The 24,972-nt window shown below is 39.0% G+C and overlaps 1 protein-coding gene across 3 annotated transcripts in view; it reads right to left on the bottom strand.

The window, feature by feature from the left end:
• ptbp3 (polypyrimidine tract binding protein 3) overlaps positions 1-17,774 on the bottom strand; it is a 70,628-nt gene extending 52,854 nt beyond the window's left edge. For 2 of the 3 annotated variants that reach the window (XM_064309620.1, XM_064309622.1), the window contains exon 1: positions 17,615-17,772. Coding sequence is in view for 1 of the 3 variants with exons in the window: in XM_064309622.1 (XP_064165692.1) it covers positions 17,615-17,618 (4 nt within the window). In the remaining 2 variants the exon portion in view is untranslated. Of the gene's footprint in view, positions 1-17,614 lie in introns of all 3 variants that reach the window. The other variant, XM_064309623.1, reaches the window with a different exon arrangement.
• Between the last annotated feature and the right edge of the window lie 7,198 nt (positions 17,775-24,972).

Here is a 24,972-nt window from a genome sequence, read left to right as displayed (position 1 = left end):
TATTTGCGTGAGATTACAGCTGTGCTTAAGGATACCTATCTGCTTCTCACACACATCTTAACACACGACTCTTTTTCAGTTATTTCCCAGCCCTTGAAATACAGAATACAGTCTTGATCCAGTCACAATGCAGAAATTGCCGCAGGAAACAGGTGAGTAACAGTCTCTGTCCGACTAAATCCTTTCCGCTGCAAACCGAAAATACTCCACTCAAAACGCGCACTGAGCCTCTACCTCCGTAACCATGGCGCACCTCAACTCATCCGAAAAAAAAAACAACCTACTACGACACGCTCCACGCACCGAACTGCAACCTGAATAAAGCTAGGCTCTGCGGTTCATAAACGTCCTCATTCTTCCGACATTCGCATACTGCACACCCAGTAAACATGGTTTTTCTGCTTTCGCATGCTAAAATTAAATCTAGGCTTAGTTCCACCGTGATGGAAATAAACAGGTTTTGCGAGAGAGAAAGCAAAACCTTCCACGCTGAAGGTTGCAAGGAATTTCCTTGGCCTCGTGAGACAATGTCTGAAGCACTGGGATCAAAAGCCAACAATTAGCCGCACAGTAGAAAATCATTAGGTAATGACCAGAACCATATCGGCGCTTTTATGCTACAAGGCAACTTCAGACAGGCCTGATAAAACGCTGTGCAATTCACAGAGCTAGCGCTAACGCTCAGGAAGTGTGAGCAGAGAACAGCAAGCATATGGAAGACATATGAAATCTGTGCTAGCAGGAGCCACTTGCAATATGCAGGTGGGCACACAGTGGGTCAGAAGCCCACACAGTAAAAAGTGCTAAAGGACCACAGGAGGTATCCACTAAAAAAAAAGCCATCACATGACCTTGTCATTATCAAATAACATGCTTGTTAAATCCATAACATGAATTCACTCTGTTGATTTTGAAAAGGGAATGAACCGAGACAATGCTGTTGTAGGGACATTTTTTTGCTTGTGGCACAGAATGCCTTATACACAATACTGTGATTACTTTCCATACTCAAACAATAAATGCATTTGCATTCTCAACTAAGCATTGCTTAGTAAGATATTCCAGTGGTCGAGTCAATTAATCTGCTGACACTCCCTTCATCTTCCTGCACTAATTATAATGCCATTAATTACAATTGTGAACCATACTGGGCTTATCGTGAATTGCGGTCGGCTGTACTGATTAAAACCATAATAAATGATATTAGTGTCAATGTGTCACCTCATAAGGTACTCATTCTAATCAAACAATTTATGCAGAAGAGGAAATGTTACCAGTAATGCATATTAAATAATAATCCATCTAAGGCCACAGCATGAAAATGTAATGCCCCTGTAGTGACTCACACTTGATTGAACATCTGCACCCTACCGGGCCAAGGCAAAGTTGTGCCCTTGGCCATTTAAAACAACACCCCCCCCCCCTTTCAGGCAGATGAAAAAAAAACAAGCAAGTGAGACGTTTTCATCATCGCCAGAACTGTCAGAAACATTTCCGTCGCCGCTGTAATCGTCATTAGTTACCACAAAGCATTCTCACAAGCAAAGTCTGAAGGAAGGATTTAGACATTGGCCGAAGGCACTTCTGTCTGCGGAACAACAGGATCTTCTTGATCAGCACAACAACAGGGGAGGAGCCTGTGTGATGACAGGCTTAGAGGAGGGACGGCAGGGAACTGGTGTGTGGGGGGGGGGGGAGGCGAGGTGTAAGGACGTCACTGACTTCATTTCATTGCTTATAAATGTCCCTTTTTAGCTCCTCTTAATTAGGACTAGCTCAGTGGCATGTTACGGCAGTGAGAGGAGTGTGTGATTGCAGGCATACGTCCATGCCACTGCGTAAGCGGTGCCTCGCTCACTCGTAGCGAAGCGGAGGACATCATTAAAACTACTTAAGAGATTCACGGCACTGTAATTGTGGGTTAATGGTCATATGCTACAGCCTTGTCTTACCAGCTGATTGCACCTGTCACTTTGATGCAATCATAAATGGAAAATGTGGTAAATATATCAGTGCATTTAACTTGATTTTCACAAGGAGAGTAAAACTGAACGGGATTTTTCAGCATCTGCCTTTTAGAAAGATAAAGTTTGCCATTTAAAATTTGTGGGACAAAAATCTGTCCATTATATGTCATCTATACATTATTTGAAAATCCCATATTTAATGTCACAGTTTCCACAAGCAGTATTCGTGGACAGAATTTGACAAATTGGTGATTTTTGGGCCTTGGACCTTTGTGATCATGTTGAGACGCATCCTAAAGAAGCGCGTAATCTGTGGCACAGGGTGACAACCTATGCCACAAATGTGCACCTGACCTCACTCTCTTTTTCAAGACCTGGGTCAAATACGTATTTGTTTTGGATTCAAATACTTTTCTGCACTTTACTGATTTTGTCTGGTGTATTGGAACCAATGAAATACTCTCAAAAAGTGCAAACCTCGCCTTCTGATCATACTGGCTTGCTCAATTACACCAGGCAAGATCAACAGAGCACAGAAAAGTATTTGAATCCAAAACAAATACGTATTTGACCCAGGTCTGCTCTTACGACATATCACATACTCATCACATACCACTCCACCAGATGCCATCACACCCAAAAACTGAATGATTCATACACTATGTGATCCTGTTTCTGAACAGATCACACACACACACACTTATTTCACCACTGTGTAAGCTCAGTCTGGACTGATGAAGTATATCTGACATAGTTGGCTGTGGGCTGTTTGCTTTTACAAGTCAGTTTTTTGTAGATGAGTCAGTATATTAGAAAATATGACACGGCAGTAAAATTTGGACAAATAGATCAGTAAAAGGGAAACACATTGATCGTTTAGTCTAAATAAATGAATTGCTGCACAAGCTGCCATACTCTTCTAGCTAGCTAAACGAACAACTATCAGTTTTGGCACTGCTGACGTTTGTTTTGTTTTGCTGACCTCAATGTAGTATTGCAAATGGGCACTGTTGGAACAACCCATCATCATTCGGTTACAACTTAACCTGCATTCACAAATATCTAAACCTAGCTCACGTAGCTCGCTCAATTTCAATCTGCGAGCTGGTCGTGCGTGAATGGATTTTTTTAACGGTCAGAATTTGCCGCACCATGAAAGAAAATGTATTAACGCGGAAGATCCAGCGTAATGGGAAACACTTAGGAGGTGATATCCTGGGCACTATGACTGAAATGGAATTAAAAATGGTTTCCTGTTTAAATACTGTGTGAAATTTGCCCATTAGTGTGCGAGATATGTCAGGATAGTATTAACACCTTCTGCAACGCTCCTCCGTGTTTTCACAACATGAGGTATTAAGGACCATGTGGTCCAGTCAGGAGCCAGAAAATATGTTGTCAACATTAAAATTTAATTTCAAATCGGTAGAACACAGCATAAAGTCTTCATTAAGAGGAAGGTTACAGTAGGTTGGCCTGAAATTAGGCCCTATGCACGAAAGTCCTTTTCACATCTGTCTGTCTGTCTGTCCCTCTCGCTTCTCTTTCCCCTTCATCAATGCAGTTGTGCCATGATGGAAGAGTCCAATATACAGTATGTTAAGCAGTACATGCAATTAAACCTTTCCCTTGGTTTGAGCGAAGTGAAACCAGACAAGTATAACATCTGTCTGAGAGTGGTATATGTTTGGGTCTGTACTGCTGCCACCAGCAGCAGCTGTCAAAGAATATGCTTTGAGAGGGTTTTATTGCTTTTTTCCTTGTTCCTTGGTGTGAACAGATGCTCAGACTTGGTTTTAAATAGATATGAAAAAAAGATCTCAATGCACACGAGACCAGCAGCTAACTATCCGTTAGTTGGCAGCTCAAACACAATTATGTGCATTAAACAAGCTCAGTTGCATAATTTCTAGTTTGGTTCTTTTAATAAACCTTAAAAATAAATCTCCTTAACTGCTGAGGCTTACATATCTTTTACAGTAAATGGGGTCAACACAATGGTCTGCACATAATGAGTAGTATTGTAAAGAGCTTTAAAAATGGCATTTGCTATCTATTAAATAAATACATACATACTTTAAATTAATATATCCACACATAATGTCTGGCACCAACATACCCAGCAGATGTCAAGAGTAACCTGACCATGGTTCCATCTGTTCTTACATCATCACTATGAGACTCATGGTGCTTGCTGCACCATTTCCACTGAGTCATTTGTGCTTAAATAATGGCTGAGACTTTGTAGCCTAGCCCAGCCTAGGACTCAAGACTTTGCAAGCACACACGAAAATAGGAAAGGCTATAGCTTGTGAGCACAGCACGCTATTATACTCATCTCATTGTATGCATTATTTTACAGTACTACCCAAATAATAGTATTTTGCTAAAATATAAATCACACAATCTTGACTTCATGGTCCTTTTCAGTCTAAATTATTCACTCAGAACTCTGAAAAATAGGGAAGTACAGTCGTGGCTCCTTTATAAACAGTATCATACAGCACAGTTGTTTGCCCTGAGAAGAATATTTTTGAGAGGCAGTAAGAAAGCTCAGTAACTGCACTGCAGATAGAATTTTCCACAATTACTGTATCGACGTAGACATCCTCTAAATAATGCATGCAAATGCACCTTAGAAAACAGTTTCAAGCATGAACCTTTGGACTTAACAAAATCCCAATGCATCTGTCTTGGTAGACTGTTTACAGATGCGTATGTGTGTACATATACTGTGTTCCAAACCTTACGTTACACCTCACGCTATGTACAGCCACACAAAACCCAATAAACTGGGGGTAAAACATTTTTCAGCTGAAGCTAATCAAGGCTAACATTTCATACCTGGATTGCTTTTGATGCAGGTTACCATTAGCCACACACTGAACAATAAATTTGGTCAAATGAACGACTTTATGTTGACCTCAGCTAAACGACTCTGAAGGTGCTGGAATTATATAAATATATATATAAAATGTGCAGTGCAGTCTGTAAGTATTTGGACAGTGACACAATTGTTGAGACGTACTCAAAAGATTGAGTGTCAAAATCAACTGTTTGGTCTTGTAAAGAAGCAAGAACGCACTGGTGACCTCAATAGCAATAGCAAACAACACTGTAGACCATGGAAGACCACGATAGTGGATGACCGAAGAATGCTTACAATTGTGAAGAAAAACCCATGAATACACTGCAGAATAAGGATTGCACAACATGTATGAAGAGTGGGTAATTCAGAAAATATTACTGGTGCATATTCAGGAAAGGAAAACAATCGCCCATCTTTAAATCAACAGCTATAAGATATGAAACAACACACTGTGGGGCAGAAGATCGAAAATATGGATTACAGGAGCTGGTTAGTGTGGGTGGTGCAGTCAGAATGATTGAGTAGCAGTATGATTTGAAATATCATATAATGAACGGAGTCATAATTTAGGTAGGAAGAGAAACAAGTGGTAATTCAGAAGGTGAAGTAATTCCATTTTTCATTTTTGTCAGCTGGGGACTACATTTCCCATGAAATAATTAGGGAAGACTTTTCTGAGAGTGGGAGACAGAGAAGATAACTCATATAAAATCCTATCTATGGTATGGACTATGGTATGGAAGCCAAAGTTTGTACATGCACAAGCAAAGCAAACCAATAATTTGGAAATGCAAAACTGTGTACAGGGCTACATTAAAAGAGAACAACAGTCATGTTCAAGTCAATATGGTGTGGCTATTTTCCAGTGGGTTTGCTAGAAGAAACTGATCTTCATTTCTACCAGATGTTTGGGTGCAGTTTCTTTCACCATATGCCAGTCTGACACGGTTAGCACACTCGCAAGGTGCGACATTAGCAAAAAATGTTGCCACATCTCCACATGCAGCAGGCTTGCAATCTGAAGAACCAAAAATCACATGAACTTGCGTTCCCCCGCAGACCCGTGGTCCCCGATAAAATCAGACCCTCGATAGAGGACAGCGCATTCCCCTTTGCCAGAGCCCCTACAGTGCATTCCGGCGATGGAACTCATAAATTATGCTTTAACGTTTATGAGTTCTCTACCTCCATCCCAGGATTTTTGAAGACGACTGTTCCTTTCATGTATTCTAATCCGTTTGTTGGCGGCTGAATCCCAGCCGAACGCCGCTGTTTCCGAACAGAAGCCACGCTCGGAGGATTAACGGCATTGTTCGAACGGCAGTCTCGTTTCACACGGACTCATACCAAAAGAGAGCGGCTGAGAATCTAAATTTATTCTGAACGAACTTCCTCAAGCGGTTAACTGACGCGAGTTGTCGCAACGTGAAAATCTATGACGGCCTCCTCCAGATCACACAGGGTGACATTTGAGTATGTGTGCGCTGAACGGCCAGAAATGCTACGTTCAGGTGCTGCCTGCGATCGAGAGGGAGGGAGTCAGCCATTGCCAGAAATCTAATTTCCTTTATTTGTCAGTCTGCTGTAAAATTCAGCCTGCTGAGCTCTGTACATACCGGTGCTTACATAGGGAAAACCAATTAAAGGCTTACAGAATCACTGATGTCAAATGATTCTGATATGGTATTGGCACATAGATGCCACCACCCTTACCCCTTCAACATCTAAACAGGTTTCAAATTGTCGAGAATATTAGTTTCATTATCACTGCTAATTACTGGCAATTCAAATGCAACATCGTGAAGAATCATTTTCACACCTTCAAAGGTGCCCAACGTTGTGTCATGGAGTACTTTTCATTAGACAGAGGGGCACCACCTACTGCCAACAAACGGCAAGCATGCTTCAACAAGCTGAACGTTAATAGCTGGGACGTGATATCACATGACTGCCTGATGACTGTATCACAGCAACACCACTGCCAGGCCGAGCAGCTAAGCAGGAATGGGTTCATTTTATCATACCTACTGTAACTGTTTTAATGCGTTTTAATTTCCGGAAAGAAAAAAAAAACTGAATAATTTTGTATGTATGGAACAAGATAAATAACTGTATAACATAAATACCTGATACTGAGCAATTGCCATTAAAGATCTGCTATGGGGCAGGTTTCCTTACAGATCTTTTGTTGCTACATTTCACTGAAGGAGAAACAACACTCTTAAGTTATTTAATTATACATACAATTATATAACCCTCATCAGGGGGCTATACTTCGCTGCAAACATGAGAAATTACACAGTATTACAGTAATACTGTAAGGATGATATACACAAATGCAGACATCTTCTGGGAACATTTCCTTCACTATTTATTTTAAACGCTGAACAGAAATGCACTTGTGAAGTCTTGCTTTAGCACTTCCAATCAATGCTACATAATTTTGCTCCTTGGTGTCCTCAGAAAGGTTCACATCCAGTGCCGTGTCACCACTGAAAATGCTGAAGGCCGCTAGCAGGAAAGGCTCTGGAACAATTCAAACAAAAAGGCGGCATCGGCACATACTGTAAGAACACAAACAGCGATGGAGTAATGTATCACAAAGGAGGTGGTAAAGGTTGGATTTCTGGATCCGTGAGGTAAAGAACACGCAAAATGTTCAAGCCCTAAATGTTAATCCTCCTGAATTAATCCTCAGCAGCGAGTCGACTGGATTCGGGCAGGTGAAGCGCAAAAAAAAAAACAAAAAAAACGTGTGACAATGGAACTGTAGCACAGCCACAGTGCACAGTGCCTGCCACAGTACCCTACAATCTGTGCTAAATCTCACAGAGCCCTGCTCCCAGCTAAACCAGCAATTATGATCTATTCAGCTACACACTACAGTATGTCTCTCCTCTGTTTGGATTGTATGGCTTACGGGTACAAGCGTGATATTGTAGGAGCTGGCTTTTCTGTGTATCCAAAAAGAATATCAGACCCTTGGCTGATGTATGGCTTTCCTTGAGGGAAATTTACACTTTCTAATAACTTGAATTTTAGATCACACATTACACTGACCGGACAATGTCATGAAATTACAACAGCCATATATTTCCCCTTGTGAAAACTCGCATTCTTTTATTTAACACGACGTGACCCATGTAACGAAATATCAAACATCAATATATTCATTCATTAAAAAAAAAAAAAAACAGGTCAACTGTGCTGCTGCATGCCTAATAATCAGCTGTCACTTTCCCTGCATTTTAAACATGCTTCCAGCAAAATACAACTGAAATGAGATTGCCCAGAAAACCTCAATGCAAAATGAAATTTTCAAAGCATGAAAATTCATAATCAAATTTAGAAATTGGATGAATAATGGGCTCTCTGACAGTGGATGTAGTCACTATGTTTACCAATGCACCCAATTTGGATACCAGCACTGTATTGTATTGTAATTCAAAGAACGAACAGATATAGTTAAATAAAAATAAATTTTAAAAAAAGATTAATTCAACACACAATGCATAGAAAGACTGCAACAAAAACATCTTACAAATATCAGCCTGGTAAAAGAAGTAAAAACATTACATAATCCATATTTAATAGCTTTAGTTCAATAGTTTTATCTCTAAAGACTTTATCTACCTGCATAAGTTTGGTAGTCTACCTCAGCTAATGCAAATATGCACGTACAGCCCTGCAACTGCAAACCAGTTCAAAAAGACAGCCAAGGAGAAAAACTGCACACAAGGCCGTGTCATAAACAAAACCACAATTTGGACATTTTCCACATGGCCAGCATTTCTGAAGGATGAGCGGGCAGTCATATAGCTGGTCTATGACTACACACTGCAATCATGAATTATACCACTATTTCCTTTGCCCTTTGTGTCTTCCTTCTAATGATCCTACTGTGTATCATACATGGATTGTGTTTCAGAAGGTATTTATCCAGTACCAACAAAAGTAGTTTCATGAAAGTTGCATATGTTGATATAATTTTCTTAAATATCAGTACGTTTGTAATGAAACCCTTTGTGTTGTAATGCACATCTTGCCTGTTAAGCTCAGAAGAGGCTTGTACCAGATCCCTGAAAAAAAAGCTGTTTCATGGCTTTATTTATTCACTAAAGCACACAAGTGCAAATAAAAGATACAAATTGATTAAAAATTACTTCTAATGTAAGTGTTTAAGCTTCAAAGTACAAATATGTTTACATAATTAGTTCTGAAAATTATAACATTCTGTTTTCCTATTTATTTGTCACAATATTTATTTTATAACTTCCATGATTTTGATGCCTACATTATGTCTTTGTTTCTGACTATTTTTATTAATAGCATTTTCAACACTTTATTACACGTTCTGAGATGAGTGTGTCAGTGAAAAACATTGCTCAAGTGATTTGAACACATTTTTTACTAAACCACCAATTATATCGCAGAGCTAATATGGAGAACAATCATTAATCATGGGTGACCTCTCTGATTATGGGGAAAATCACAAATGCTTTTTAGAACATGAAATTATAGAATGGCGTAAATTGTAAAGACCACACTTTGAATAGGTGCTGCCTCCCTGGATCCACATCTACACTCCAAATAAACAAGCTTGGGAAAAAAAATCTACCGTTTTCTTTGGTAGTAAAACAGCCAGCACAATGGTTTTCCTCTATTCCACCTGCATGGTAGAGCACCAATACACATATTACCTGGCTTTCATGGATAATTTCTAATTGGCAATAGAAAGAGCAACCCAGAACACCACTTCAGCCAAGACTGAACTACCTACTGAATATTAGTGGCCTACGGTCTCACAGCCAAACAACGATGTTTGTTTAACTCACCCCACACCCTTTGAAAGTACATTCAGATCAGAGATTAACTAGACTACTGTTCTGTCCAGTTCAGGGGTTAAAAGAGCCCTGTGTTCTGTTTTAGAAAACCACACTCCAGGGTATTTTTTCTGTTTGCAAGCTTCAAAAAGATATTGAACCTTTTGATCTATACTTACAGCACATATATTAGCATTTTTTTATAGAGAAAAAAAAGCATCTCCCCATCTAGCCACTTGCAATGGGTGATGCAAATGCTGAAATTCAGCAGTGCGATGCTTCTGCCCTTCCCTAACAGCCGTCTGCTCAGTAAGGTCTGCCCTTTAATTCTGAAACAAATCTGTAAATCAAGACACTGGCATAATGCCCAGTGAACTGAGAAAGCAAGCCCTTATTATAAAATTATATATTTTTTCATAAAATATTGTATATACTAATTATATGTTTTTTTATATCTCACAAATGATAAATGTTACACAGACCGGATACACATAAATCTTCTTACAACATTTCTGTGGGATGTCATTTAACTGACGCTCATCTTGAGGGCTCACGGTCATATGAGCAAACCCAATTCTTGCTTGCTGATTTTTGAAAAAGCGGCTATACTTTCTATGATTATTATGGCCTATTGCCAATATCTGGCATAGGCTTCGTATCATGCGTTTACCAAGTAATGTATAGTACAGGGTTCTAAAACCCAAATCCAGGAGGGCCGCTGTGTCTGCTGGTTTTTGACATGTTCCTTCACTTAAGTGCTTCATTTAAGCCACTGATTGGCTAAAGAGTCTGTGCACCTTGGTTCCAAGGCCTTAATTGGCTGCTGATTGAAAGGAAATCACAAAATTCAGATGAGACTCCAGGACCGGAGTTTGAGACCCCTGGTATAGTACATCAATTCCTTGCCTATTTATATCAGTGTTATAAAGAGGATATGAGCAACACTAAAGGTGGCAATGCTATTGCACATTTGCATTTCTTAGTCTTGAGCTCCAGCCTTCCGTTTTTAAACATCTCTCACACCGTAATGCACGGAAAAACTTATGAAACCTACTGAGGCAGCTCAAGAGGAAAATGATTATTTATCACCCGAGGTATCTGTTGGGGTGGTATAAGAGGGACCGCTTACTGCCGAGCGCCATCAGTGCCGTGAAAGGGAGGGGAGTGCGGGGGACAGTTTTACGTGTTGCACACCATCCCTAATGTCCCGTCAAGGGTGGAGTCAACAAGGAATACCACGCTGCTCTTTATAGAGCCTCGCCTTTGATAAAGGTCAGGGGAGAAAAAAAAGTTACCAAGGCAACTTCATACAAAAGAGGACAGGAGAATCGACAATGTCATACACGTATCTGTAATCTTTCATCCGGTGTCCACACAAACACTGCATCAATATTAGTACTTTGTGCCAGGATTACAAAAGAGAGATGGTGGAGAAAATATCTAGAAATCTCAATTTTATATTACAATGAAAAATCTCCACGTAAGTCAATAGCCTAGTTACAGAACAGACAAATTGTCAGCAGCCAATGTACTACTGGATAAAGATATATGAAGAGACACTTTCAGGATATTTACGCTGCCAAAGGTATGTGGACACCTGACATCCAACAGCTCATCCAAAATTATGGGCATTAATATGGAGTTGGTCCACCCTTTGCTGCTATAATAACCTCCACTCTTCTGGGAAGGCTTTATACTAGATGTTGGAGCATGGCTGCAGGGATTTGTTTCCATTCAGCCAGAAGAGCATTAGTGAGGTAGGGCACTAATTGGGTGATTAGGCCTGGCTCACATTTGGCTTTCCAATTGATCCCAAAGGTGTTGGATGGGGTTTAGGTCAGGGCTCTATGAAGGCCAGTCCAGTTCTTCCATACCGTTCTCGACAAAACCATCAAAACCATGGACCTCACTGTGTGCCCGGGGGCATTACCATGCTGAAACAGGAAATGGCCTACCCCAAACTGTTAGGGAAGCACAGAACTGTCTAGAATGTAATTGTATGCTGTAGCATTAAGATTTGCCTTCACTGGAACTAAGTGGCCAAGACCAAACCATGAAAAACAGCCCCAGACCAAGGGGTGTCCACATACTTTTGGTCATATAGTGTATAATATGCACTGCATCTAAAAATCTGATTACCAATTTTAACTTTCACAGCCTCACAGACTACAATGACATTTGTACCCTTAACCACAGATGATTATACATGGAATTAACTTCCAGGCAGTTGTGGACAAAATACTGGAATTTACCGTACACACACGGCGGGGAATGTTTACGGGTTGCAGGGTTATACGTAGTACCCTGCTATCTACTTATCTCCTAAACACAGTCCACAGTTTTAACAGCTCAGAACACTTGCTCTCTCACCCCCTAAAAAACAGCAAGAACCAACACTGTTTTTATTTGAATAAAACAGTGAAAGTTGCCATTTCACAGCAAGAACACCATGTCAGCACCATTTTAGTTGTGCGTCACGGGGGGATTTAACAATGAGATTCTGTGTAAGAACTCAGTCTAGAGCAAACTGCGCAAGGTCACAGCTACCTAAGACATAGTCTACCCGTGAGCAGATGGATACATTTCAAATTCGTACCAATTTGTAGTATTGCTGGGAATCAAAATTACTACTGTATATAATTTACACAGTACAGCTTATTAATTGGTGTGAATTTATGAATTAATTTTGCACACAGCTGAGGTTCTCGGGGGTGGGTCATACAAGTTGGCTCTGGGAAATAGTCTTTTCAATTCTTATGCACTATGGCCATTTTGCATTTTTCGTGGGATTTGTCATTTTTGAGATTTAAAATTTGAGAACCGAGGGCAATATTCATTAATAAAAAGCCCAGCCACTGACACAAATCTGTGATGATCTGTAATTAGAGATACTTAGTGTCTTTTATTCTATGATATCTTGTGACACGTCTAGTTGATGTGGAGAGTTAGAGTGAATAGTTGAAATCACACATTTAATAAATTGTTTTATGGCTTGAAATGAGGTCCTGCTATTTCAAATGAAACTGATGAGAATGACAAAAAAAGGATAAATCTAGTCAAATTTAAATTTCATTCACGGAGAAGGTATACATATAGTGTGCCTGGTCCAATTGCCATCTGTACCAAAACAACCGATCAGTTTAAGCCATGGAACCAGTAATGGCTTTGTAGGAGTTTTAGTCCAGCAGCTTATGACTATTCAAATTGCTACTTTGAGATTTTGCTAGCAGCAGCAAGCCGTTAAAGGTAGTATGAGTCAGCGCCCAAGCAAAGCTCCCCGCGCGGGTTCCACTTCAGCAGTGTTCTCTTTCAGTGCGGAAGTAACAGGTGGCACCCGGGGGCAGATGTGAACGCCCTCTCCCGCGTACCACTTTGACTTGACTGGCCTTTGACATGAGGACGCGTGGCCCAAAAAGGGGGTAGCGCCGCGGTCCGTAAATGAGTGTGTAATAAGGGTGCGGCGAAGATGTGACCATGCTGACCTGTTGGGACGCACTTCCCCACATTACCTTTAAAGTGCTCGTTTCAACGGTTATGTCACGTACCCTTGTTTTCGATTCTCCGTCGACGTAGCGCATGCTCTCTGGCCCGACTCACACTTTTCCTCTCTCACATTACATTGTCTATTATTCCCTTTGGATACAAAATTTACTTTAAAGTGTTCCTACTGATTAATTTGCTCATTTATGTTTTATTTCTTAACTACAGGCTGAAATTGACAGAATAACTTGTATTGTGATGTACTGTAATCAATAATAATGACCATCATCATCAATTATTATAGTTTTTATGTAAATTGTAGATGTTGTGGACTGTTGCAGATGTCTTTGGGTAGAATTTTCGTTCAATTAATGTCCTTTAAGAACTTCCTGCCTTGAGTCTATGCAGCTATTCTTAAAGTATAATTGTACCTTCACTTTACCACCTGAACTGTCCAGATGTCTGAAGAGTTAGGAGGGATTTGCCAACGTTTGCTCAAAATGCCCAGCTAACAGCCGATGGCCAAGAAGTTTTAAAGTGTTGAAGTTGTCTGTTGTGTTATCTTCGTTATATCACTTATGATGCATTCTGGTTATTGCTCAAAAGGTGAAATTCTGTAGAAAGGCTCAAATGAAAAAAAAAGAAAAGAAGTACATTTCACAAGTAACATATCACCGAAATCAGCAGGTTCCCTCTGACATCTTTATTGGTGGCCAGTGCGTATTCCATAGAACTGTTTAAAGAGCAAGGCCTACTGTTCTTGTACCGCCATATCACACATACACATTTTAGTTTCATTGGGTGTAGCTTTCTATGGGGAACACCACTTGCCAACTGCTCTGCATGTGCATATTATCCTGTCTGAGTGTACTGCAGGACTGCATCAATGCGATTGATCTGCGCAGGCAGAAATTACTTAGCCGATGACATAACACACACTTGATTCATTCTGTGTTGCTACATTTTCAATTGCATGTTTACCAATGTACCAGCTTTCCCTTGCAACTAAAACATTAAGAAATGGTTTTATAGGATAAATATACTTATTTTGCTATGGTGAACTTAAAACTGAAATGTTTACAGTACTAGCATCTATCAGAGGATGCCTTTACGACATATTCAACATATTTTGTTTTCCCTAGTAATAGCCCCCTATCAAGAGAGGAACGGCTATGCAGGGATGGCATCAAATTTTTAATTTGATCGATTCACGAAAAGAATTTAAATTCATGAATTAAAAAATGTCTGTTATGTTCTATAAGGATTTATTTCAATTTGTGAACTGAATTGGCCCCGACCTTGAAGCAAAGAACAGGATTCTGGAAGCAGAATTTTCAAGCCCCTAGAAAGTCAATTAAGAATTCATTTTATTAAAATAAAAATACCACAGCATTTTAAATTTGCTCCAATCCAACCACACACCCCCCCCCCCACCCAACAAAAAAAAGTGAGAGACAAAAAAGCAAGCAGCCAAATTCCACTCGACCAACCCAACAAAAGAATATACAGCAAGGAATGAAAATACAAACCTTGCTGCAACTGTCCTTGAATCCTTCTGTGCCTCTCCAAAATACAAATCTACCCTTGCTACAGTTTTGCTCTAGCAATGGCTGTGTTTTGCCCTCAAAATAGAGCCATACATGTGACAATGCATTTAGAATACTAAAAAAACAACACATTAACAGAAGAATGCTAGGTACACATTTTAATTACTAGTATTGCCATTAGTCAGATGGAATTCATTTAGTCCACAGCTTTGCTCTCTCCACAGGATCATCTTGTTTTAATCCAGAACTGCAGCCTCTTCCTAATTAGTTCAGGGAACCAATATTTGGGAGTGTAATATTCATATAAAATCATTTATACACATTCACGTTCTTAGAATAGAGGATTTTCTTACCCCCTACTTAACACACTGATCTTTAGTCTGGTCCAATCTGATTGGTGGATGGCTGCCGGGCAATGCTGACCAACCCTGCATAATAATCTTAATCTGATGCTGTCTGGTGTTCTTCCTCCTCACTTCCTGTTGTGCAAACCCTTTTCATCTCCCGTGCTTAACCGCTGAACTGAACCGTCTGAAGAAGGTTCACAACCGTGAGCCTGTGCTCAGTAACATGCCTTCTAAAGACAGATGCCTACAAACCTTCACCCTCCCTGCACTGCTGGCCAAGATCTTAGGCTCCATTACCACTGACTACATCCATGTCCTACTGCTGTGACTTCACTGTCCGACACCAATCAGGACTTGGCTCATTCCTATCTCAGAATAACAGACTTGCTTACCATCTTCCACCACCTTCTGAAGGTTCATTAAAGGTTGTATCAGCGATATAATACAACTATTGGATACCATAGGCATACATTTATATGTCTTGGAACAAAATAAAGAACATTTTAAACCAAAACTACATAACAAAGTTAACAAAGGCAAGCCCTTTAGGAGCAGGGTCTATGGGCCTAACATATACACCAACTTAAGCCCCCCCCCCCAAAAACACACACACACGCACACTGATGCTTTTACAACAGTGCAGAATGGCCTTGGAGAAACTCAGGACTTATTTCCCATTCTGCCATAGCTCTGTGACATCAGCACAGGGCAACTACATGAAGCTGACTAGAAAATACACCCTGAAAGTTTATGGGCAAAAAAAACCACAAAAAACACGTTTATTTCCTTTATTATTGGACTTCCTTTAAAAGCAGTAGAAAAATTATGGCACCCATTCCAAGAGACCAATAATAAAATATTATACAAGATTTTAACGACATACATAAACTGAGCATGTTTCCAAAACACACAAGACTCCAGTTGTCACAGGGAACATATGGAACAAATTTGGCTACCTAACCTGACAACACAGTAGCCTACTATGACACAATCAAAGTTTGGCATATACAGTTTCTCAAATCTCCAAAGCATACCCCAAAATATAAACTGTTAATTCTAACTGTCAATCTAATATAACAATTTGTACGAAAATTTGTTAAGAACATCAGATTATTAATGTAAGGGGCGGACAATAATATTCCCACAGTTAATTCGCGACAAGTCCAACACCTTTGCTCGATTTAATTCAATGCTGAGAATAAATTGTTACTTTCATAACTCGTGAAAGTGATACGCTGCGCGCAGGTTGCACAAAAAGAAAAGAACAAAGCATACAAGTAAAGCTGTCCATAAATAGAAACATGTGGAGTAAAAGGAAAAGGGTCAACGAGGAATCATGACTGTCAAGCTAAAAAGACTACGTCGATCTTTTGTTCTAGAAGTGCACAGCGTGACACCATGCGAAGTTTAACAAAGGCACTGAAAAGTCACTAATTAGCCTACACTCTATAGCACCACTTTCGATTCCACATTTCAACAAATAGCCAGTAAAATGAGCAAGGCAAGCGTTTTAGAGGAATAGACCACGGCTTAAAAAACCCGATTAAACCATAATAAAGCTTGCTCTTTTTTTACCCGTGTTTTCCATCACGCAGTTCCGCCCCATTATATAAATTTACCTGGCTGAAGACAACTAGACACACAGCTCAGAAAATTACAAAGGGGTCCGAACTGCGTAATTGACAGACAGAGAACAGAGAACAAAAAGATTTACATGCTCAAAGTAATCAGTTCACAATCTCTGTTATTTCTAAAATTCAATCGGAGTGAAAAATAGAATTCCCCCGCCCACCAGGCGAATGCATTACACACGCAGCCGAATGGTAAACAATAATCCAGTTTCCTCCTCCTGTTATACCTAATTATCGAACCATATGCTGTCTGAGGTGCTTGTAACGACTTGTTCGGTCGACTTTTAGTTCCGTTTGCTGTAAATTACAATTATTTATTCTGCTAGACGGAAAAATCTTGCTGCACGAGCGTTGTTTTCGCGAGCAATACTACATTTATCAGTAACGCCCCTCGCTGATCTTAAAATGGCAGCATAGGGATATTTCCGAGGCATCACATTGGTAATTAAAATGTTGCAAAATAATAAGTCTAATATATAAACAAAAATGAATGAAATGCGGGGAATATTTTAATTTGATCTGTTCGACTGAATGTTATTAATAAGCATTACACATCTCGTTGACAAGGCATTTTGTCGCATACTTCCTTTATCCAACTTTGATAATAAACATTGCCATTCCCTATTTGACGGCATAGGCTTAAACAACACCAAGAAAACATACGCGATCCTACTGTTTTATATTCAGTAGTATTTGACAATAAATAAAATAACACGGATAACTTGGAAATGAAAAAAAAAACAATGAACTGAGAGGAACAGTAAGCTTAGAACTGCTTGTTTGCACACACCCTCGCCGCTTGCGCTTCCTTCTATTTTCAACCATGCAATATGATTTGCTCGTTATAAGATTCATGAAAAATCCACTAGGTTGCTAGTTCTGTATAGGCTACAGCATATCTTGCCACAGCCACACGTGTATTAACAGTCGATAATATAAGAAACACCTACCCATCCATTGCACAGAGGAAGCAGAAAACAGGATGAAGCTGCAGACAGGGCTCAGTGAAATAAGGAGATAGGTTTGGGTGTTGTTACAACAGCGCAGCTTAGCTCGCCAACACAATATTTCGCTCTCATAGGCACAAAGACACGCTTCCTGCTACTGACGTGAACACAGAAATACACAGACATGTACAGACGCCTCACCACACAAAATGGCTTCCTTTTGCCATCAGGCCACACAACCGAGCTCTGTTAAAACGTACCAGTTGTTACTTGGTTTCAGCGATGTGTTCGATGCAGTCAAAAAGTTACAACAGAAAAAATAATAATTACGATGTCCCTATCTCTAATTTCAATGGACTGTGGCTGTGGGAAATTGAGTGATGTGCTTTATCGTAGCTGACCAGGAACCAGGAGTGTTGTCGATCGCATTCTGTGCAGGTATTGAATTCGACGATTGACGACTGATGAGTGTAATATGAAAAGTTGAAACCAGTTATAATTTCATGTTTTGTTATTAATGCTGAGGGAAACTGCGAAGGGAGTGCAGCGAATAAACATGTGCACGTGTGCGACAATATGACTTGGTGGCTTATTAAAATGTACGCTGTCAGATATGAGTGCAAGAAACGGGCTAACTGCGAGTCATAATTCTTTTGATATTTTTAAATATTACTATTCGTCCATATGTAGCCTACCATTCAGGGTGCGATTCTTTTCTAACAAATTAGTCATTTTTACTGTAAATTGTCATTTAATTGTTTCCTGAACTTTACTTTGTGTTAAATGCTGTTCCTCCCTCCAACTGCGCACTATATTCTTCAAAGCTCGAATTCTGATTTAATCTTCAGGTGGCACCAGTTTATAGGAAAACATATTTCTCGTATTTCATACATGAACATATGTCCAAAATGTAATATATAATTTAGTACCCCCCACACAAAAATAGGCATGCATGCACAATTACACAACCCCTTACACATGCACACCCAGTATGGGAGGGAAAATGCAAAAAAACATTGATTTTGTGACAATCTGAAACCTAAAAGATCAACCTTAAAGATCTTTTGGTCTACACTTGTGGACTGCCTTCTTCAGGTAAAACCTCACGTTTGTGATTGGATTCAAGTCTGGATACCGAGATGGCCATTGCAAAGCAGTCATTTTGTGGACAGTTAACCATTTCTTGCTGCTTTTTCATTTGCAGCCAAGCTCTACTGGCCCAATTCTGTATTAATGGACTTCAGAGGTAGAGATGTGAACCTCAGTTTTCTGAGGTAATTACAGAAATGGTCTGTTGTATGATCAATATATTTTTAATTTAATTTGCTCACATTCTAAATTTAATAAACATTTTATTGACAACATTGTTAAAAAGCTTATCTGCATTATAATCAAGTGGAGAAAGCTAGTATCTGGTTACCAAATCCCTAATTTATGTGTGCTGTAAGGCCATCAAAGGATGTTGAGTAAAATAATGGGACGCGATCTTTCATTTGAGTGACATGTATTTAAACAAGTGTCTTTTCCACCTTAGAACGATTGCCAAAGTCAGAGACCTTTGTTTCTGAAAACGACTGAAACTATATGAGAAAATTGAACAGGGAAAGTGGTGGGACGAACCAGGTTTTCATTGATCAACTTTGTTAGGGAAAACAACCTGAGGGTATTTTGATGCTTGTTGCTCTTTTCATTACTTTTTAAATTTTATTCGATGGACATGTCAAACTAACGTGCACATATTGAGGATGCTTCTGAATACCAGGTAAATGTGTATGTCAAAGCTACAATTCATCGGGTGAACCCGGCCAAATACTACAGATTTAAGAAATGGTTCATACATATTTGAAGCATCTGTAAACAACAACAACAACAACAACAACAAAAAACACAGCTCAGAAGTAAAGCAAGAGAATATATTTAAATGGTATTTCTGTTTTAATGAAGAGGGACACACTGCTTATTTAGCAATGCCCAGTGTTATCATACTCTTCTGGCATTAAGTCAGTTTTGTGTTTCACACATTCTGTCTCAAGACTGTTCTTGAATTGGACTCCCTGGCCTGTCCTTGCTGAGTCAAAGGAAGATGCAGGCAGTGGAGATGTTATCCCTTCATTCCCCTGAAGCCTGTGGGAACTTGCTATACCGGTCTGACCAGCTTTGCTTCAGTCCTGTACACACACGCAAGGTGTGGACCTCGCATTTCCAAACAGTAAAAAGAGCTAGTGCAATCAGATTCATGTACTAATACAGCAATGGACTGAATGAAAAATAAAATAAAAAAAACTTGTAAGAACTGTTTAATGCTTACTCAGATTTCATATGAAGTGCACAGCCAATATGATTAGTGTTTTTATTTGATGTCTTTTGGTTTTGAAATTACCTTTGTTCTGTCAAATACTGTGTGTTTAAAAGACTTAATTTGTGAAAAAATCCACATCAGTTGTCAGATGATGAATCTGTATGTTTTACCTGACCCATTGTGGGAATTTCTGCTTATGCCTTAAGCCTGGTAAATATCCTAAGGCTATGAACCTTGCATGATGAATTAAGTGAAAAATCATTACTAGATGACAAACACACTCACCTTTTTCATAAAAAAAACAGACATTCTCCGAAATATGTTGATTTGCTACTCAGGTTGGATAATACAATTTACAACCACACAAAATCCTCTATTCTGAGGCCTTTGACATTGAACTGTATGCATATAGCCTAATTATTATTTCTCTAAGCTCTTCTAAGATGGCAAAAGCATTTTAAGGACCAAAACTGGCTTCACTGCTGCTCACATTCATTTGTTTTGTCTGAAGTCTTGAACTGAGCGTGTGCAGCAGTGCTACATTCCAAAGTATTATTTTGTCCCTTTTCTTTTCTTTCCTTCGGTGTACTTGCACAGCCTTGGAGAGAGAATGGAAAGAGTAGCGGCAAGTCTGAGTAATGCAGAACTATTTCTACTCTATAATTTCTTCATAATTTATTTATTTATTTATTCATTTTTACAATTTGACCATGTTGCAAGCTGTTTTGCAAGGGTATGTGGATGTCCAGCACAGAGGAGAATCTGTATGGAGTGTAGTATAATGGGTAAAGAGCTGGTAGTGTAACCTAAAGGTCACAGGTTCAATTCCCACATTGGACACTGTTGTTGTACCCTTGCGCAAGGCACTTGACCTGCATTGATTCCATATCATATCCAGGTGAATAAATGGATGCAGTGTAAATGTTATGTAAAACGTTATGTAAGTTGCTCTGGATAAGAGCATCTGCTAAATGCCTGTACATTTTTTTGTTATGTAAATGAAAGCTCAGACAACTGAAGCAATGACTGCATGCTATAGCTGTAGGACTGCATTCCACCTCCACTCTCGACCAACAGTGTGTCAGCAGAACTCTTGCTGTCAGCAGAACAGTTGGCACTTTGGGGCTATGGCTGTTGACAAGGTTTTTCAGCAATAAATATAATTCAGAATAGTAAAAGCGGTGACTGTTGCATTTTGATACAACTGCAAGAGTAAAATTTGAATGTTGTAAGAATTCTGGATCCCAGCTACCGGACCTGCTTTTTTGAATGCAAATGCCATACTTCACACTGCAGTGTGGGGCAAAATTACGATGGTGCTCCATTCTGCAAACTCCTTAGGGCTTTTGTGCATCTTCAGTCTTTGCGTGTTTCATGTTGTTACATGTTTTCACAGCCAAAAATCATGTCTGTATCAGGCAAATAATGTGTAAACAGGGGTGGAAAACATACTGCAAAGTTGTACTCAAGCAGAGGTGTTGTTGCTTCCTGGAAAATTTGAATGAGTAGAAGTAAAAATCCTTAATCCTAAATTGAACTAAAGCACAACTTGTTCCATGCATAAATGAAATGAATCCTGGTTTCAGATCTCACTTGGAGTTGCATACATATTTTATGGCCCCCACCATCAATAGATAGCTGAGCTGATATGAATAGTTATAACCAAAATGTGAAGCATAGTTTAGAAAATGTGAAGGTAATTTAAATGTTTGGAGGACAAGATTTTATATGAAGTATACATGGGCAAACGTGGAAGTATTGCCAGTCACAAATACACAAACTTTCAAATCCCAGAAAACCACTACAGTACTACAAAATATTGGTTCTCCAAACTGAAAGTCTTTAAGTAACTAATCACATGACCACTTTTTAGTTTTCTCAATTTTCAGTGTTCAAGGTTGTGTGGAATAGAAATGATACATTCCAATGCCAAGCCTTTTAATGTTGGTGCAGCAACCTTAAGTACCTTATATTAACTCATATTGTGCTGTTCTACATTACATCTTTGCCATGGGCTGGCATTATGGTGCAGGTAATTAGCACCATCAGCTCACAGTAAGAAGGTACCAGGCCCAAATCCCAGCCGTCTCCACCCAACATGTGCGGATTGGCTCCATCCCCCACATAACCCTGACTGGGGGGCAAGTGTTATAGAAAATGGAAGGAATGAAGGGCGGAGTGCCTTGTTTATTTATTAATTTATTTTTTATTTTAACTCACAAACACTTTTATTTTTTACGTTGACCCAGTGTTAAATTCATAGTTATGAACTTGATCATTTCGGTTTTGTATTTGAATGGAGTAATAACATGTAGTTGACAAAACCACAAATATTGTATGTTATCTGAACATCACAATGTGAGTTAATACAACTTATTTGTGGTTGCTGTTTCAACATAAAAGGCTTGTCACCAGAACTTGCAATCCACAGATGTTAAAACTTGAAAGCTGAGAAAACTTAAATGTGGTAATGTATTAGTTAATAATTAGTCGCTTAATTTTTTATTCTGTTTTTATTTGAACCAAAGATTTACAGTGTGAAGTACAGTAAAATATTACTAGTAAACCAATTATTTTATACCTCTTCATGACAATAAACAAAAAAGTATAAACACTGAGGAAAGCAGAAGCAGAGGACTATTATGTGTTATTATGTATTATATATACCACATTTCCAAGTCACAGAATTTGTTGAATACAGAATACAGTTGTTGTGTTTAGCACATTTTAGCCAAAATGACATACAGAAGGTGCACAAGTTTAGAACAGCACTACTTCATCAAGAGAGAGAGAGAGAGGTGGATTGTTAAATTGATTGTGAGACACCCTTTGTTACTGACCAGTACCAAATTTGTAGGAGCAACCATTAGGCAGCTCTAATTTACACATTGCTCAGATTTTCTCTCTTTATACACAGCAGTTTTTTTTACGCCACTGTCTAATAAAAATCTATTTTAACAGAGCTTGTGAAAATCTCTGCTACTTTGCTCATAAAGTTATTTTGCAAAATAGATCCCAGAAATCATTCATTATTTTATAACCACAATCCAGTTGTTTATTATCAGCAGCATATCTGAGCTGTTGCAGCTACAATATACATCACAGTGTGCAGATACTCAAAGACCATTTACTGATTATGGAACATGGACACACAGCACTAAGACTTAGATTACAAGATTCTGGTCCATTGTGTTCCACATCTGTCCCTTTCCCCTCAGACTGATGGCCAATCTTCAGTTATCAGCACAAGTTTAATGCATGGTTTTTACCCATTGGTCCGTGTCTCTGAAATTGGAGCACTAATTACAGAAAGTAATATAAAGATCAATTATTCACCGAATCCCTTGTTGAAAAATCCATTTGTTATATTAAAATCATTCAAAACTTGGGATTCATACCATCAATTCTGTAAAATGTCCTTCACATATGTATCCAACAAAGTATAATCTAAGTCAATACAACATAATCAATACAGGTGTGCATTACTGGTAAAGTGGCTACAGTCAGTCAAAACAAATTATAATTGTGAAATATTATGTAGTTGTGTGTGTGTGCGTGTGTGTGTGTGCGTGCGTGTGTGTGTTGCCTGTAATAATCAGCTCTTTTGCAGATTATAGTCAATCTTTCACCATAGTCATATTCTTGTGAAGTTCTGGTGTACAATTTTACAGATACTGTACCAAGTGTGTCCAGCTCAACAACACGAATCATACTTTATTTAAAAGGAAATAAAATTGAGGTTCTACACATTATGGAAACGTCTGAAATACTGAACCTGGCAGTAAATGGCTGGTCAGGGGAAAACACTCTGTGGAAATGTATAAGGTTTCAGTGAATGAGCTGTTGCCATCTGGTCATACTGTATAAAGTGCACACACAACATATGGCCATTATTTTCAAAGAAATGCATGATATAAAAAAAGAAAAAGTAACCACATGCATTTAAATGTAATTCATTACTGATTGATCCATATAAATAATAGACAACATCAAATAATGTGACAGCAAAAATAAATATGAATGAAAAAAGAAAAACTGAAAATAACTTTAATTATATAATTCTGCAAGTCCTATTTCTTTCTCTGTGGTAGTTTAGTATTCCATGAATTTGTTGCGGACTATATGCAGCACTTAATGCTTCTGCATATGATCTGGACTGATAATAAACCCTGTGTTAGGCTCCAAAGTGAGCACTCCAAATGTGTTCAAGATACATGACGCAGAGTATGATTTCAGCAACAGACTTACAAAACAAGCTTGCTACTCTGGTGATCAGAATAAAGTTGTTTTGTTTAGCAAATCTTTGTGTGGTCCTCGTGTGTACTTTCCTTCATACATGCAAGATTTTTGGTTGGACCGCAACAGCAGGGCCAGCCCTACAAACGCGAATGTCTGTGACTGACTGAGTGATTGACTGAGTGAGTGATGAAGTTACACCATTGGTTGGCCGAGTTATGAATTCACACCATTGGTCGGCCGGGTCACATGTGTTAGGTCCAGCCACATACTAGGTTTTGACCTGGTCTTGTTGCCAGGTCTGACATGGAGGTTTGAATGCAACTAGTAAAACCAAATTAGTGGTGAGGACTGTATCTTCAGGCTACAATAAGACCATGTATACCAAGGAAGGATCATTTATAGGTGTATGCAAAATTAATTGAAGTCACAGTGAAATTTTTTTTAATTGACATGGTATAATACTTTTACATTTTAAGTGTGTATTACATAGCAGGATGTTTTATGTGAGTTTGAATCCCTTGATCCTCAATCTAAATTTAATGAGGTGGTGAAGATTTGCCACAACTAAATTCCTCTATGGAGCAGTGAAAGAGCTATTTTTCATAGGCATTGTTAATTTGGGTTATGTGTTACTTTTTCTTGTCGTGTGAATGGAATCAAGTCACATAAATTCTTTGCAAGACAGGTGATCAGTGTGATCAGCCAATATTATCCATAGTTTATAATTAATGACATTATCATTTAGATGGTAGGGATCCTGCCCTGGACTGAAAGGGAGTTTTGCAAAAGCTCTCTCAGAAGCAATAAATATAACCTTATATTA

Source organism: Anguilla rostrata, chromosome 14, assembly GCF_018555375.3.
Source record: "Anguilla rostrata isolate EN2019 chromosome 14, ASM1855537v3, whole genome shotgun sequence".
NCBI classification, from domain to species: Eukaryota; Metazoa; Chordata; class Actinopteri; order Anguilliformes; family Anguillidae; genus Anguilla; species Anguilla rostrata.
This window is presented reverse-complemented; position numbering and strand designations above follow the sequence as displayed.